General features: G+C 42.8%; 1 protein-coding gene across 1 annotated transcript in view; it reads right to left on the reverse strand.

The window, feature by feature from the left end:
- Nucleotides 1-17,424, reverse strand: part of WDR44 (WD repeat domain 44) — a 1,972,396-nt gene that overhangs the window by 1,255,052 nt on the left and 699,920 nt on the right. Inside the window, 1 exon segment of the mRNA XM_044057470.1 lies at nucleotides 4,785-4,915. Within this exon segment, the coding sequence (XP_043913405.1) occupies nucleotides 4,785-4,915 (131 nt within the window).

Raw genomic sequence — 17,424 nt, forward strand, 5'->3', positions numbered from 1 at the left:
TAAGGTCCTTAATTAAGTCATTACCCCATGTAAGAATGAGAAAAAAAAAATTTTTTGCTTTTGTCGTGCTCTTTTAACCAGGCTTTTTTTTTTTTTTTTTTTTTTTTACATTGCAGTTCCTACATTTCTTAAAACTAAACAAGAAAGTGAGAGTGGAGAAGGAAAGGGAAAAAGAACAGCAGCACCTATTTAAAATACCCATTACACTTAAAATAATGGAGAAAACTTTACTTTACAGCATGCAAAGAAAAATAGTACTATTAAGAAAAAAATGTTTTCGTTACTTACAGTTAACTTTCTCCCCTCTCTTCCCCTCCTTAAGGCATTTTCCAAACATTAATGACATGAAGTAGGGCATATACAAGTCCCCCATAAGTCCAACAAATTCTGGAATAAGTCCAATATTTCCAGATTTTCTTAATCTTTCATATTCACAAATATAATTATTGAATTGTAATCCCACATTACGTTAGTGGTTTTACTACTGTTCATCTCCATCTCACAAATCCTGTCTCTGCTTCATTTCCAACTTACTCTCGTTCTAGTCAACTTTCGTGCTCCCTTCCTTCTCTCCAATATTTTCCTCTGAAACACTGGACAATGTTTCACAGGTACAGTATCTCTGTGGTCTTTATTACCAGAAGGAGCAAAATCTCTTCCAGTTTCACAGCTCAGTTTTATTGGACAAACTTTTATATTTCCTCCTTAGCATGTACTTCATCAAAAAATTATTTTGCCCCTCCAGGAAAAATACCTTGAAGACAGCTGGATAAATCAGTTTCAATCACACACCTGTAACTTGACATTCCCTGAATAGTGGAATGAATTTACTCCTCGTCTGCCTGATGTACAATGAGTAATCACCCTCCACAAGCACTTTGCTGTCTCCTACTTTTAGTATTGTGTCCTTCTGCCACAGTTTTGTCAGAATCTACTCATTCTGTTGGTAGGATTGCATCTTTACTATTAAAGGTCTAGGCTGCTTTCTCATTTCCAGGTTTGAAGCCTACACACAATGTGCCCTTTCAGCTAACAACTCCTGCTGTGGTATACCAGTCCAGTTGCTCATTTGTAATTTCATAAAATGAACGCAATCCATTCCTTCCAGCTTCTCTGGTATGGCTGAAAATCTCAGGTTTTCCCTACGTGCTCTGTCCTCTAATTTTATAATTTTTTTAAATATATCTTCCTAAGCAGTCTTGTATTCAGCCAGCCTTTTCTTCATTTCAGCATCTGATTTTTGCAGCTTTATCACCTCATCTGAATATTTGTTTAACGCATCTTCCATTGTTTCCAGACATGTCTTGTTTGTGTTGATATACTCTATCAGTGTTTCATATACCTTAACGAGGTCTGTGTGCAGTTGCCTTACATCTTCCTATAGGTTACTGGAAGTCATATCTAGAAGTTGCATTGCTTTTTGCTGAACAGCTGCAAAACCTTCCCCAGTCACTGTTTCTTCCTGACTTTTTGTAGCTGATTTTTTCCAGGTGCTCTGTATTTCTTTTTTCCCTGGCATCCAGGCAGTAAACCTTCTAGCCAGTTACTAAAATGTATCCATAAACACAAACGTCTACTGGCCTTCTATGTTGAGTTTCTGTTTTCACACCAGGACAGTTAGAGTTAAGCTGTTACTCAATGTGCAGCATCTTGGAAGCCAGCAGCTTTCGAATTTCTTGAGCTGCCACCTGTCTCTGACTGGGTAAGATGTTGGGAGCCTTTTTCTTTTCACTGGGGGAATCTAGAAAAATGGTCTGTAGTAACCTCCAGATATGATTTGTATCACCCAAGATTTTTTTGTTTCTGATGCCCAGGTGTCTGGGTGCAGAGACAAGCACCCCCAACTGTGTCCAGAGGTGAGCAATTGGGTAACTTTTTCAAGAGCACTTAAAGGGTTTATCCAAAAAGGAATATTGGAAACTCTGGTTCTGCAGGCCTCCTCTGCCTTGAGGACAGCATCTTCCATTTGAACTTCCCTCTGCCCCTGAGGGAGCTGTTCCCATATGAATCATGGAAAGGACACAGATACTTACGGAACAACATTTTCCTGCCTTCTGTTTGATTCAGGGAAAAGTATCGTTGAGGGGTATAAAAGCATATCCCTCTGGCAGGCAGCGTCTTTCCATCCTAGTCATTCTGGAGAAAGGCATTTCCTTTACAGTAGGTACAAACAAAGATGTTCCCTCAAAAGGGGCACGGATGAATAAGGACTTGAAAGACTCCACAATGTTGCATAGGTGCATCCAGGCATGTCTCCTAATGGCTATGCTTGAACCACCTGCCCGTGAGGTACCCTCCGCAGCATGGGATATTGGCATCAAGGAAACATTAGTGATGGATAATAGAGTGGCCAGCTGTGAAGACAACTTCTTGTAGTCCTCTATGGACATGGACTTCGCTGTAATCTTGTGAAATGTGCCAAGTAATTCAGAGACCATAAGGCAAAGGTTGCCGAGGCAAAAAATGTGCTTTCCAAATTTGTCCAACGCCTTGGACTCGCTAAGGAGATCGGCAGTGGAGCTCTGCTCCACCAGCTCTGTGCCTGTTGCCACAACCATAGCATCAAAAGGGTCTCCCCTTGCTCTGGTGTGACTTATCTTTAGGTGGCACCAGAAATTTATCAAGATGATGGGGAAATGGGTTCTACATTATCTGGTTCCTTCCAAATCAGGCAAGAGACTGGATCTGTAAGCTCATCTGACAGGGGAGTCATCCAAGATGTCGATGGGCTGGTCCACAAAGCTTCCAGAAAAACTGACTCTTCTCGGGATGTGGTATCACAGCACCATCCACCCTTCTGCCTGAGAATCTCTAGGATGTTTCTGAAGGAGATGTCATCTGGTGGAGATCTGGGGGACCCCTCCCCTTCACTGAAGTCAGTGTCCTTGGTGAAAGACTCCATGGGGTAATCTGTGCATCTCATCTTACATATTCTCTTTCGGGCAACGTCTTCATTGAGGTGATCTGGACACGTATCTGAGGAAAGGGGAAAATCCTCGATGGGGACTATCTGGATTGTTTGGCAGTGCCAGCTGCCCCTGTGGAATAGGCCCGAGAGGATAAGAGCTCAGACCTAAAAGAGGTATGGCTGCAGAATCCAAAGAGAATAGAGTAGCTGAATCTGTTGGTGAGAGAAAACCCTCTCCACTACCTCAATGGTAGAAGGAGAAGCTGTAGCTGGGCCACACCACAGCCAAAGCTGCTGATGCTACCACACCACGACTCTACTCGGATCCATGCCTCAAAGGGGGAGTTGGACCCAAACTGTCCAAAGCTGAAGCTCCAAGGGGCGGGGACAGCTGCAAAAATACTGAAGTGGAACTAGCTCCCCAGACCTGGCCCTGACACTTCAGCTCTGAGTCTCATCCTGGTCCAAAGAAACCACGGCCGAACAAGTCCAGGAAGTGGTCAAAGTTGAAGATCTACTTATCTTCAGATCCGACACTGACAGTCAGGACTCTCTGATCTGAGGGCTCCAAAACAGTGGGTCAGACTGGAGAAGGAGAGATCACTGCATGAGAAGTAGAAGGGACGTTCATCGATCCAATGGGAGATGGAAACAGGATAACCCCCATCTGAATCTGAGCTCTGACAAACTTCCTCATCATCCTATCCGCTTAGGTTTCTGAAAGAGTCCTAGAGGACCTGATGGAAGAAGTGGTGGATTGGGGGCGAGATTCTCTCCTTGAAGTCCCCCTGAAGGAAAGGGAAATGGAGCTGAGGGGAAACAGGTTTTACAGTGAATCCTGGGGTCCAGGTTCTTGCAGACTTGGTATGAGCAGCCGTTGAATCTGAGGATGTTGGATATGACTGCCTCCATTTCAGGTCCAAAGTTGTTAGATCCAACTTCTTCTGGATCTTTTGGGGAGGCTCCCAAGATGGAGTAGTCTTTTGGGGAACAGTATAAAGGCCACTTACTTGATTCTTTCACCTAAGAAGAGGCTTTGGATAACTTTGAGAGAGGTATGAGCCCCTGAAGTAGAAAAGGGAGGGCAGCAATCCCTTCAAATTTCATTTATTTCTGTGATCACTAAGGGCACTAGAATTAAAAGCTGCACAAATGGAGCAGTCTGTGCTGAGATGAGAAGTTCCAAGGCAGTAGACACACTCCCTGGAGGTATCAGAGTTCGGGATCTTATGCCCACAGGAACTGAAATTTTCGAAGTCTGTTGGTTTCTCGGCCATAATACAACTCAACACTAGCTTATAAAGAAAGAAAATGGAAAAAGGTTTTTTTTTTTTTTTTTTAAATGGTAGGAAAGAGAACAATGTCTACAGGGTAGAAAGAGTACAGAAAAGTACTAACAATGGTATCAAGCGCTACCTGAGGTAGAAGGTGTAAAAGAAAAAAAGTTTATTGCAAAGAAAGGAAACTTGAAAATTCAACAACTGAGAAAGGTGGGTGGAAAAGTAAGATTGTAAGGTAGGAGGTTCTAAATAAGAAAAATATGAGACTTGCAACAAAACAAAACACCCAAAAAGCTCTTAGAGATGGATCCATTTCTGCAGCGATATGGCAACAAATGAAATCTGAGGTATTGCAGGTTGACTGGGGCATAATAGGTAGAAAGAAGAGCTCATCAATTGGCTACGAGAGTCTTGCAAATGCAGCCGACTCAGATCCAGCACACCCAAGCGTTGAGGAATGAATGAAAAGGACATCAGATATGCGGTTTTATTACACAGGTCAAAATGGCTACTCTAGTACACAGAGGAAAAAGTATGAATAATCACAATACTGTCTATATTTAATTAGCAACTGTAAAAACACTGTGTTGACTGACCTGAGCAGTAACTATCTTTTCTCCACTGGTTGCACTTGCCAGATCTAACGAATGACTAAATTCTTTTGGTGTACCTTCCACAGCAGGATTTGGAGACACAAGACCACTGGATGTAAAGGCATCTACTGGAACTGCAAATACATTGTATGCACTTTTAGTAATACCAAAGTTTAACATTTAATGAAGTGTATTTAAGATACATCAGTAAATAAATACTAATTACACAATACATTAAAATAAGAGAATTTAAGGACTCATTTATAGGTCTAATTTAAAATCATAAATTAAATAATATCAAGGTAAAAAAAATGCTAAAAATTGCAATTCTGAGACAGAATATCTTGAAAGTCTCTGCTTAGTTAATTTTTAACAGCATATATTCAAATCTTGCCCCCCTCTCCAGTTGAAAGCTTCAAGCAAATCCTTGTTTCTCTGATGCTGTGTAAATATCTAGCTAGAACATACTAGTACCAAGGGTATGTGGGTGTGCCGGGGGGGGCAGAGTCCCACAGTGGAGTACAGAGAATTTTAGCCAAAGTAAAATGTATCTCTCAGACTCTTGTCTGAAAATAACATGTTTAGAAACAGAATATTGTGTTTTAGGACTGCAAGCATTTATTTTTCATTAAGGAAGGTATAATTCAGGAATTCAAAGAATGCTTCCTTGTACCAACCACAAATGCTAAACTGGTTTTCCTACTTCTCTGAAATTACAGTACTACACCAATAACATGCAACAAAAGAGGTTCAGCTGCAAATTTGTTCCTCTCAAAAACAGTTCAGTGTTTTCTACTGCTATCCTTTTTGTCACTAGTCAATTCATTCTGCAGAAAGGAGCACTAAAAACTATGTTCTAACACATGACACATCAGTTTTTACTTTTATCTGAAGATTAAACTACAGCAATTTCAATCTATCAGCCAAACACAAAGCTGTGATGCATTTGAGAAAAAAAAACGAAATGTCAGTTTACGCAATGTAAACAAAACAAAAGTAGCAAAAGTGACAGAAAGATGCAAACACAACAGTTCCTTATTTATTTTTATTTATTTTACTAACTCATTAGATACTTTGGTTAAGAAACCCTTTTCAGCCATAACACATGCTAAAGGACTTAAATGGATATATATCCTAGTTGATAGACTTGATAAAATTCATGATGCAGTGAGACATATCCAGTGTAAAAATATTCTTGTTTTGGGTATGGCAAACAGATGATGTAAGCAACTATGTTCACAGGAATACAAGTTTAAATTGTATCAGTAAATAAATCCTATTAGGAGAAACTGTAATTAGATGCAATTACTCTAAATCCTTCTTAGGTGGACAACTAGCTTATGTAAACTTCCCCAGTGAGTGTGAGAGTTAAGTCAATCGATATTTAAAGGCTGACATATACAGCCTCTTACTGAGAGGGTGAGTAACAGATTATCAAGCTATAGAATAAAAGCCAGTTGGTTAATAGTAACATGGAAGCAAGTATGCCTTTCCACAGAATAAAGATCTTATTCATAGGTTCATAGGTAGGTACTAGGCTATTGGCCTTAGGGCCTATACAAGCTTATCCAAAAAGGTACCCTGGCTTTCGCCACCCAAGAAAATTATTTTCCTGTGCCCCTGTCAAGCAGAACCACAGAAGAGATCCCCGGGGTGAATTTCTTATTACCCATCCAAATCATCAAGATTTTTCTTGAAGAGTGCTAATGAGGAGCTCTGTTTGACATAGGTAGTCTGCTCCAGAGTATGGGAAGTCTCTGGGACAGGAATCTATCCCTCCAACATGCTCTGTTTATTGTGGTGACAAGGTTCAAGTCCCTAGAGCGTGTAGCTTAGAGGGATTGGGATTTCTTGCAGCATGTCCAACAGCTCTGGGTTTGACATAGCTTTGTACGTTAGGTAGAGATCGCCTCTGATTAGGCGATATGCGACGGAGTAAAGCTGGAGTGTTTTGAGCCGGTCTGCATAGGGCATCGGTTTGAGGCCAGTAATCCTCTTTATGAGGTATTTCTGCAGCCTTTCCAGTTGTAGTAGATGTCTTGTGAGGTACACACCAAAAGGGGTGTTGTACTCTATAATGGGTCTAATGAGCGATGAGTAGAAGGGAACAATGACCTCTTTTTTTCTGGATGAGAAACCTTTTGTGATGAGGTGTGCCACATAGAAGAATTTCCTGACCACTGTGGCAAAGTGATTATCAAAGGAGAGACTACTGTCCACCTGTGTCCCAAGGTCTCATCACACTTTCGGTGTTAAGTAGACTACCGCCTATGTGGTAGTTCATGGGTACAGCGTTTTTACCAAAGGGGATGACAATGCACTTTTTGGCATTGAGCTTGAGACCATGGCTTTGACACCAGGCATCTATCTCAGTGAGGCCCTTTTGTAGGATGTCCACATCGTTAGGAGTTTCGATTATGGCTCCTAGTTTGCAGTCATCTGCGAATTTAGTTAGCCAAAGACCTTCTGTGTTAGCCTGTACTTCAGAGAAGTAGATACCAAACAGGAGAGGACCCAGGACTGAACCCTGTGGTACTCCACTTGTCACTGGTATGAAGTCTGATTTGGAATCTGCTACTTTCACAGTGTGGGTTCTGTCAGTAAGCCACTTGGCAACCCATCTTTGATCTTTCCTATTGGTTAAAAAGTCTCTCCTGTTTCTCCTTACATTATGACTTTAGATAAAAATGTAGCTAAAGTTTAGGGGGTAGCCAAACAAAATGAAACTGAAGAAATTTGTTGACTTCAAATGTGATAAACAGCATCAGACCATACCCACTTTTAGCTTCCTGAAGCACCTGTCCAGCATTCTAGTAAATGTGTTTATTCTCCTTGGATCATTACTATTTTTTTCTTGCTAAGAAAATACCAGATCAAATTCTTAACTGCTTCCTATGTTCCTGAAGTATACTAAAATCTGTCCATGTCTGCGATAGATTTCCTATTTTGCCAACACCTGTAAACCTGCTAATCGTCACAAAAGGAGATTGTGTTAGCAGTCTGGAGTGCCACACAAATCCCTAAAGAAACCCACTGGTTATCTCTATCCAAACTGATGTCTGATCCTTTCACAAGTCCCCATTTTTCTCCTCTGAAATTAATGTGATATTAGCTTTATTTATATTTAAACTGAGGACCCACACAAGTGTAGGTACTCCACAGTACTCCATTGCCAGGTTTGACTCCCAGCTGACGTGTTTTCTGTAAGGAAGTGTCTATGTCATCTCTGTCCACATGGGCTTTTCATCTAGTGTCCTCCAACATTACAAATACATGCAGATAGGTGAATTGGTAATTAAAAAATTATCCATAAGGACTGTGTACCAGTGAATGAGTACGGATGGGTGGCTGTCCTGTACTGGACTGGTTATACATCTTGTGCCCACTGCTTGCTAGAACTGGCACTCACTCCCCTGCAACACCACGGGTCCACTTTGGTTCAGTGGTACGGTCTATGCCTCACGGTTACAGAAAATAGTACTCGATCCTGATGGACAGTCACCACCTTCTGTAGAGTTTTGCATGTCCTTCCTGTTTCTGCATTAGTCTTCTCAGGGTACTCAGTTTTATCTACCTTCCCAAAATATGACAGTTCAATTAATGCATTAACTTGGACATACGTATACAAACTGCATTTACCCTTATTCTTGCAGTCTGGCTCCTAGTTGAAGAGAGTCCAGAGCCCACCCCAACTTAACGAGAAATAAAATACACCCCCAAACAGTACATGGTGGGTACTAGAAACTGAAAATGCAATACATCAGAGGCTTCTGCCATGTCAAGACACATGATCACCACACCTTTACTCCCAAAACCAACAATTCAGAGACTTCACTGTAGAAAATATAGTGTTCATCATGTTAGTCAAGCAGATTCTATCCCTTAAGAAGCCAAACTATAAAATGTCCACATTTTTATAGTTTTGTTGAGATTTTCATTGCCACCAAATAACCACAAAAACATGCTATCCAATGCTAGTGCATCCATTTACTTTAAACCATTCTGTCTAGGCACATCCTAGACACAGCACATACTCAACTTTCAGGTTAGACTCGGCTACTTCACTCTCTCAAATAAAGTACATTTGTGTACCTACCATAAATGTAGATGTTAGAGTGCATTCACTGTTGCAGTCATTACACTTGGGTTATCCTGCTGGCAGGCGACCCACAGTCGGCCCGAGTTCCAAAGTCTAGGTCCGGTGTCAGTTGCTGTCGCTTCTTCCCTGACGTCAGTGCGCCAGGGGTATAAAATATGCAGCCAACGCCATTTTCTTCAATTTTTCTTGCCCCAGATGTCAGGTGCCCCCAAAAAGGAAGGCTGGAAAAAATTATGACAAAAAACATGCATGTACCAAAATAACATTTCCTTTATCTACAAGCAAATACATCACATAAGTTGTAGAGAGTTGAGAAGTACAAAAAGGACCCATTAATGAGAAAGGGGGATGGTGGGTGGGTAACCTGGACTGCAACAGTGAATACACTCGAACATCTACATTTATGGTAGGTACACAACTGTACTATATTCATCGTGTTTCACTATTGCAGTCATTACACTTGGGTTGAATCCCAAAGCTGAGGTTGGGTGGCTGGGTCTAAATAGAATTAGCAGAGGCTACCAGGCCCTGCAGAATTGCAGTGGCAAAGCCTGCTCTGGATTTTGAGTAGAGAGGTAAGTGGTAGTGCTTAGTGAAAGTCCAGGTTGCAGCTTCTAAAATGTCTTTGGTTGGTACACCTCTGAGAAAGGCTGCTGCTCTGGCAGAATGTGGCCTTACGCCCTTAGGCACTGATTTGCCATGTTGAGCATAGCAGAAGCGAATGCAGTGTCCTATCCATTTTGAAATTGTCTGTTTTGTGATAGGCTTTCCTTGTGATCCTGCAGCATAAGCTACAAACACAGTTGCTCAGTTTTTCTGAAAGCTTTCGTTTTGTCCAAGTAGAATCGTAGCTGTCTGTTTATATCCAAAGTATGCAGACGTCTCTTCTCCTTTATTCTGGGGATTTGGACAGAAAGTTGGCAAATGAATGGTTTGGTTAAGAGCCACACTGGAAACGACCTTTGGCATAAATGTTGGGTTCGTCCTTAGAGAGACCCTGTACTGATGAAAAATGATGAAGGGTTCAACTGCCATTAATGCCTGTAACTCTGAGACTCTTCTTGCTGACGTTATTGCTGACGTTATTGCTAGGAGCAGAGCAGTTTTCCATGATAAGAATTTTATATCAGCTGTGTTGGCTAGCTCAAAGGGAGGCAGTGTGAGCTTTTCTAATACAAAATTGAGGTCCCAAGTAGGTATTGGTGCTCTCCTTGGGGGTCTTATGTTTCTTGCCCCTCTGAGGTACTGCCTTAGCAGTCGATGTGAAAAATAAGAGGTTCCGTACTGTAATGAGCTGAAATGGCAGAGGCATGGATTTTAATAAATGAAAAGGATAGGTCTTTGTCCAGCATCTCAGTTAGGTATTGTAAAATCTGAGGTATATTTGGAACAAGCGGTTCGAGTCCTTGGTGCCTGGTTCCAAGCACAGAATCTCTTCCATTTTTCTGCATAAGATTTTCTAGGGCTGGGCCTCCTGGCTTCTAGAATTACATCCATAAAGTACAGTTTTGTACCTACCATAAATGTAGATATTCGAAGATCCACATTGCTGCAGTCCTTACTTATGGGTAGTCCGCTGTCAATATCAAAGTATTAGGCTGGCGTCGGTCATGGTCAGATCTGACATCAGAGCGTCAGGGTATAAAAGCACATGACCGACGTCATATCCTCAGTCTTTTCTTGCCCCAGATGTCAGAAGGCCAAACAAGAAAGGCCACAGCCAAAAACAGAATACCTCCCAAAAACATGCCCAACAACAACCACCACCCAAACCATATAACCATGCCAAACTACAGTGGGGGAAGGAGGGACTGCAGCAATGTGGATCTTCGAACATCTACATTTATGGTAGGTACAAAACTGTACTATGTTCTTCATCTCACATTGCTGCAGTCCTTTCTTATGGGTAGAATCCCAAAGCAGAGGAAAGGGAGGATGGCAAAATCATAAAGCATTAGGGGCTGCTAAAATGCCCTGTAATATAGCAGTGGCAAATCCAGCCCTAGACTTAGAATATAGAGGAAGATGGTAATGTTTAGAAAAAGTATGTACTGAACTCCAAGTAGCTGCCTCCAAAATATCTTTTAGAAAGGCAGTAGAAGTGGCAGTAGCTCTAGTGGAATGAGGTCTGATTCAAGCCGGAATCTCCTTACCATGATGGGAACAACAGAAAGAAATACAAAAACCAATCCATTTAGAAATAGTTTGTTTTGAAACAGGTTTTCCTTGAGAACCCAGAGCAAAAGAAACAAACAACTGCTGAGACTGCCTGAACCCCTTGGTTCTGCTCAAATAATAACGCAACTGCCTATGAATATCCAAAGTATGCAAAATCTTTTCCCCTTTATTTTGGGGGTCTGCATAAAAAGTAGGCAAATGAATAGTTTGGTTCAAGGCCACACTAGACACCACTTTAGGCATAAAGGAAAGATTAGTACGCAAAGATACCCTATTCCTTATGAAAAATCAGGAAAGGTTCCACTGCCATAAGGGCCTGTAATTCAGAAACCCTTCTTGCAGAGGTAATGGCCAACAAAAAAGCAGTCTTCCATGACAAATACTTTAACTCGGCAGTAGCTGCAGGCTCAAAAGGTTGTAGAGTAAGTTTTTCCAACACAAAATTGAGATCCCAAGCAGGAGTAGGAGCTCTACGTGGGGGTCTTATGTTCTTTGCCCCTCTAAAAAATTGCTTAAACAAAGGATGAGAGAATAAAGGAGGGTCATAGTCATAGTGAGCAGAAATGGCTGCAGCATGAACCTTTATGGAGGAGAAGGACAAACCCTTGTCCAATAACTCAGTAAGATATTGAAGAGAAACACTTAAATCAGGCTTGGAGACATCAAAGTCCTTCCCTTTGCTCCAAATAAAAAATCTCCTCCATTTATCAGCGTAAACTTTCCTGGTACTAGGCCTCCTGGCCTCCAAAATAACATTCAAAACTTGTTGTGCAAGCTGAGACCCTCCAGAGTCTAAAACAGAATATGCCAGGCTGTTAGATGCAGAGACTGAATCCTGACATTGAGGAAGTGATTGCTGTCTTGAGACAAGGAATCAAAGGCAGAGGCCATGGAGGCTCTCGTACTAAACTCCTCAGTAGTGGGTACCAGTGTTGTCGAGGCCAATCCGGCGCTATCAGAATCATGGTTGGCTTGTCTTGTCTGGCCTTCAAGAGTACCTTGGGAAGAAGAGGCAGAGGTGGAAAGGCATATACATGCAGATTGTTCCAACTGAATGATAGAGCGTCCACCTTCCAAGCTGTGGGATGAAACATTTTTGTGCAAAACTTTGGCAACTGGTAATTTAGTGGAGAAGCGAACAGATCTATGTCTGGAGTTCCCCATAACACTGTCAACTTTTGAAATACATGAGGATCCAATTTCCACTCGTGAGGATCCACTAGTTGTCTGCTCAGCACATCTGCTAAGGAGTTCTGTGCTCCTGGTAGAAACCTTGCCTGAAGATTGAGGTGTAAACTGATAGCAGTCTCCCACAAAATCATCGCTTGCCTGCAAAGAGGAATGAGTTCCCCCTTGCTTGTTGATGTACCACATGACAGTAGTGTTGTCTGTTTGAATCAACACCTGCCCTGGATGAAGTAAATCCTTGAAAGCCATTAATGCAAATTGGACTGCTAACATCTCCTTCAAGTTGATATGCAAATGTTGAAGTCTGACAGGCCACGTGTCTTGCACCCATTTTCCATTGAGGTGTGCTCCCCAAGCCTTGTCCGAGGCATCTGTCGTTAGAATCTGACTTGCCTCTGGTCGGGTCACAGAGAGTCCCTTGTTTAGGTGACATTCCTGAGCCCACCACAAAAATTCCTTCTGAATGCAAGGTATTATCTGAATGACAGTGTCTAGATCTTGGCAGTGTTGTGTCCATACATTTTGAGATACCATTGAAGCTTCCTCATATGCAGTTTGGCATTGGGAAGCACCAGAATACAAGATGCCATGAACCCCAAGGCTTGAAGGACTGTCCTTGCAGTCAGCCTGGACTGTAGAGACATTTGATGGAAATAAAGAGAAAGGCTTCTTTGTTTGTCCGGGGTCAAAAGGCCATCTGGGAAGCTGTATTCAGTCTCACACCCAGAAAGCACATGTCCTGAGAGGGTACTAGACTGGACTTTGTTACAGAATACCCTAGGCATCTTAACACTACCATCACATACTGTAGATGATGAAGAAGTTCGTCCTTGTCTTGTGCAATAATCAGGCAATCGTCCAAATAAGGATAAATCTGTATTCCTCTTAACCTGAAAAAGGCTATCACTGGAGCCAGAACCTTTGTGAACACTCTGGGCGCAGTAGATAAGCCAAAGGGCAATGCAGAGAACTGATAATGTAAATTTCCAGCCCAAAAACGCAGGTACCTCCTGCAACTGAGCCTGATAGGAACATGAAGATAAGCCTCTTTTAGATCCAGAGTTACCATCCAGTGATCTTTTCCCAGCAGAGGTAAAAGCTGTTGTAACGTCAGCATTTTGAACTTTGGAATGTCCAAGTAAGTGTTGAGGATAGATAAATCCAAAATCGGTCTCCATGTGTTCCCTTTCTTTGGTACTAGAAACAGGCGAGAATAAAATCCTAGGCCCACTTCTGACAGAAGAACTGGCTGTATAGCTCCCATTTGAAGAAGTAAGGAAATCTGTTTGTGAGCCTCTATCCTTTGCCGAGGAGGAACGTCTGGCATGCCTTTGAAAGGAGGCAATGTATGGAAATAAAACTTGTAGCCTCGGTTTATAATGTCCAATACCCATTTGTCCTGGGAGACTAAAAGCCAGTTTTGCTTGAAAAGTGCTAGCTTTCCTCCCAAAGGGGCTGCCATGCAAGAAGAATCTGGCAGCCGAAAATGCGGGTCATTGGGCCTGTTTACAAAAGGACTGGCCCCTGCCCTCACCAGCAGATTGTGCAGGCGAACTCCATGTCCTGGGCCTGAAGGTACTCTGAGCTCTGCCCCTACCACGTCTAGATCTACCCCTAGACTGAGAATCAGAAGAAGGGTACGTCCACGCCTTAGTAGGCAAATTTCTACTAAACTTTGGAGGTTGCACCTGCAAAAAACCTTTAACAGTCTGCATAGACTTAGCCTTGTCTTCCATTTTCTTCAAAACAGACTCCACAGGGGGCCCAAATAATACTTCAGACTGTAAAGGGGCATCCAGAATTCTAGTTTTAACATGCTCGGATAAATTCTGATCCTTAAGCCAGGCGTGCCTACGAAGAACTGAACCAGTGGCAGCCACCCTAGAAGAAGCCTGTAAAGCATCAAAACCACACTGCAAAGAATGCTTCCCCACTTGTTCAGAGACATGTACCAAATCCTGCAATTCTTTACACTCTATGCCCTCTGCCAAAGCATCCACTTTAGATTTTAGCTGAGAAAGGAGGAAATTCTGATACTTCAACATATGAAACTGGCAATTTAAAGCCCTCATTGCTAAAGTAGAAGAGGTATATACCTTCTTACCCCATCTGTCCAAAGCTCTAGCTTCCTTATCTAGAGGAACCGGATTCTTTACAACAGAGGCTCTAACACCCTTAGGCCCCTGACTAATAGTTTCTGGGCCCGCCCTAGGACTCTTATACAGATATTTATGAGCCTCAGGCACCCTATAATACCTGTCCGGTTTAACTGGCGCAGGAGGCAAAGAATCTGGATTAAGGGAAGCCTCCGAAAAAACATCCTGAACAACATCCAAAACAGGAGGTATAGCCAAGGGTCTATGCTGTGGTAAAAACAAGAACTCCCTAAGCCTCTTCCGTGAATCAGAGAAATCCTGTCCTTCCCACTTAAAATGCTCCCTCATGGAATGAAGAGTTTCTGAAAATGAAAAATCCTCTGGAGGAGAAGCAGAAGGAGTGGAATCCTCTGCATCAGAATCAGAATAAGGGAGAAAATCTTGAATGTCTTCAGCAGAAGACTCTGAATCATCTGAGGCCTGATCCAAACTTTCCAACTCCGGCTCCACCCTGGGCCTCTTATCAGGAGGGGGCATAGAACCTCTGATTAAAGTAATCAAATCCTCTGCCATTTTAAGCATGTGCTTTTTAGGCACAGACCCTGAAGCACCAGGACTGACACCAGAGGAAGGCAAAACAGACCTGCCCTTAGAAGGAGCCTTAGAAATAGAAGTAGAAGGCCTAACCACCTTAGGCATAGAAGGGAGAACAGTAACCTGAGAAGCCCCTTCAGCCTGACCTGACTCCTGTGAGGCCACATCTTGTAAAATCAAAGTTTCCCCCTGAGACTCAACAGAAACTTCAGCCGGATCCACCTGTTCCACTGTAGCTTCTAAAGGACCGGCGTCCGAAACGGACGAATCATCCTGCCTAGGCTTCAAAGATTTGTCTTGCCGGAGGATCCGACGGCATATTATAATTACACCGCTTACCAAAGACTAACCTAGCGCAATCCAACCTTCGCTTAATGGTGCACTTATTAAACCTAGCACAAAACTGACACCGTCCCAAACAAGGAATACAAAGAGAGTGATAATCCCTATGCGGTATCTGTTTCCCACAAGAAATACAATTATTCACTTTTTCTGACATCCGGTAAATAACTGAGGCAAGAAAACAAAAATATTCCCAACTTGGTATCGGTCTGAAACTCAAACATTTCAGAACGCCGAACGGCACTTGCAACGCTGCTTCTGCATCGGACCATGCGGCAAAAAAGACTGAGGATATGACGTCGGTCATGCGCTTTTATACCCTGACGCTCTGATGTCAGATCTGAGCGCCCATGACCGACGTCAGCCTAATACTTTGGTATTCGGGCCGAGGACAGCGGACTACCCATAAGTAAGGACTGCAGCAATGTGAGATGAAGAACATCAGCTTTAGAGAGAGATGTATTATCTGCCATGCAGCCAGATTTAAGGTTCTGAGTTGACTGTGTAGAATCTGATTGTTTTGTTGTGTCTGAAGATGAGGAATTTGAGGTAAAGGCCAGGCTGGTCCTCGAGACAAGCTCTTTAGGATTGGGTACCATTGCTGGCGTGACCAGTCTGGGGTAATCAGAATCATTTTTGGCTTTGAGGAGTACCTTGGGAAGAGGAGGCAGTGGAGGGAAGGCATAAACTGTCAGGAATTTCCAGCTGAATGAAAGAACGTCTACTTTCCATGCTCGTGAGTGATAAGTTCTTGTGCAGAGTTACTGTAGTTGGCAGTTGTGAGGGGAGGCAAAAAGATCTATATAAAACAACAAAGACCAACAGTGAGTCCCAGCTCTACCTTCCAAATAAAATTTATTCAGTTGAAGCAAATCCTTTCTCTAGCGCCTCGGCCATCAGCCTTTACAGAGTAAAACAGTCCGGGTGCCCCATTTCCTTGTTATCATGCTGAAGACCTGTGGATTTAGTTTCCATTCGTGCAGATCCATGAGATTTATGCTTAGTTTGTCTGCCAGTACATTTTTCTTTCCTGGCAGGAATTGTGCCTGCAGATGTACTTGATAGGTCAGTGCTGTGCTCCACAGAGTCATGGCTTGCCTGCACAGGGGGTAGGAATGTGTGCCCCCTTACTTGTTTATGTACCACATAACTGTGGTGTTGTCAGTCTTTAGTAGTAGTTGTCCTGGATGTAGTAGATCCTTGAAGGCTGTCAGGGCATTCTGTACAGCTAGCATCTCTTTTTGACTGACGTGAAGATGCATTTGTTCCTTGGGCCACGTGCCCTGAATACATTTTCCAGCCATATGTGCCCCCAGGTGTAATCCGATGCATCCGTTGTTATTGTCTGCCTGGCAGTGGGTAAGGTGAAGGGCTGTCCCTTGTTTTGGTGACAGGCCCTGGACCACCATCGAAACTCCTGTTGTAGACAGGGGAATTATAGTCACTATTGTTTCCAGGCTGTGGCAATGCTGAGTCCAAACACTTTTTAGGTACCACTGTAGTTTCCTCATATGCAGTCTTGCATATGGAATGAGTAGGATGCAGGAAGCCATGAAGCCCAGGGCCAGCAGAATTTTTCTTGCAGGGAGCTGGGTCTTTGCTGCCATCATTTGAAAGTAATGAGTCAGTTGCCTTTGTCTGGTGTGAGATAAGCCATCTGGGCAGTTGTATTTAAGCTTGCACCCAGGAATATTACCTCTTGAGAGGGCACTAGTTTTGATTTCTTTTCATTACTGTGTATCCTAGGCAAATTAATAATCTTTTTACAAATGCCAGATGCCTTAGTAGAGTGTCCTTGCTCTCTGCTTGAATAAGGCAGTCGTCCGAGTAGGGATATATCTGAATTCCTCTGTCTGCAAAATGCAATTACTGGTGCCAGGCATTTTGTGAAGACCCTGGGCGCAGTAGATAAGCCAAAGGGCAGTGCAGAGAATTGGTAATGCATTGAGTCAGCTATGAATCTGCGGTATCCTCTGCAAGATTGTCTGATTGGGACATGCAGGTATGCCTCTTTGAGGTCCAATGTAACTAGCCAAGCCTTCTTGCCCAGCATGGGTAGAAGTTGCTGCAGTGTTAACATTTTGAATTTTGGAACATCCAGGGAAGTATATAGGATTGACAAGTCCAGTATTGGTCTCCAGGCTTT

Source organism: Protopterus annectens, chromosome 15.part0 (assembly GCF_019279795.1).
Source record: "Protopterus annectens isolate FY-2018-M chromosome 15.part0, PAN1.0, whole genome shotgun sequence".
Lineage (NCBI taxonomy): Eukaryota > Metazoa > Chordata > Ceratodontiformes > Protopteridae > Protopterus > Protopterus annectens.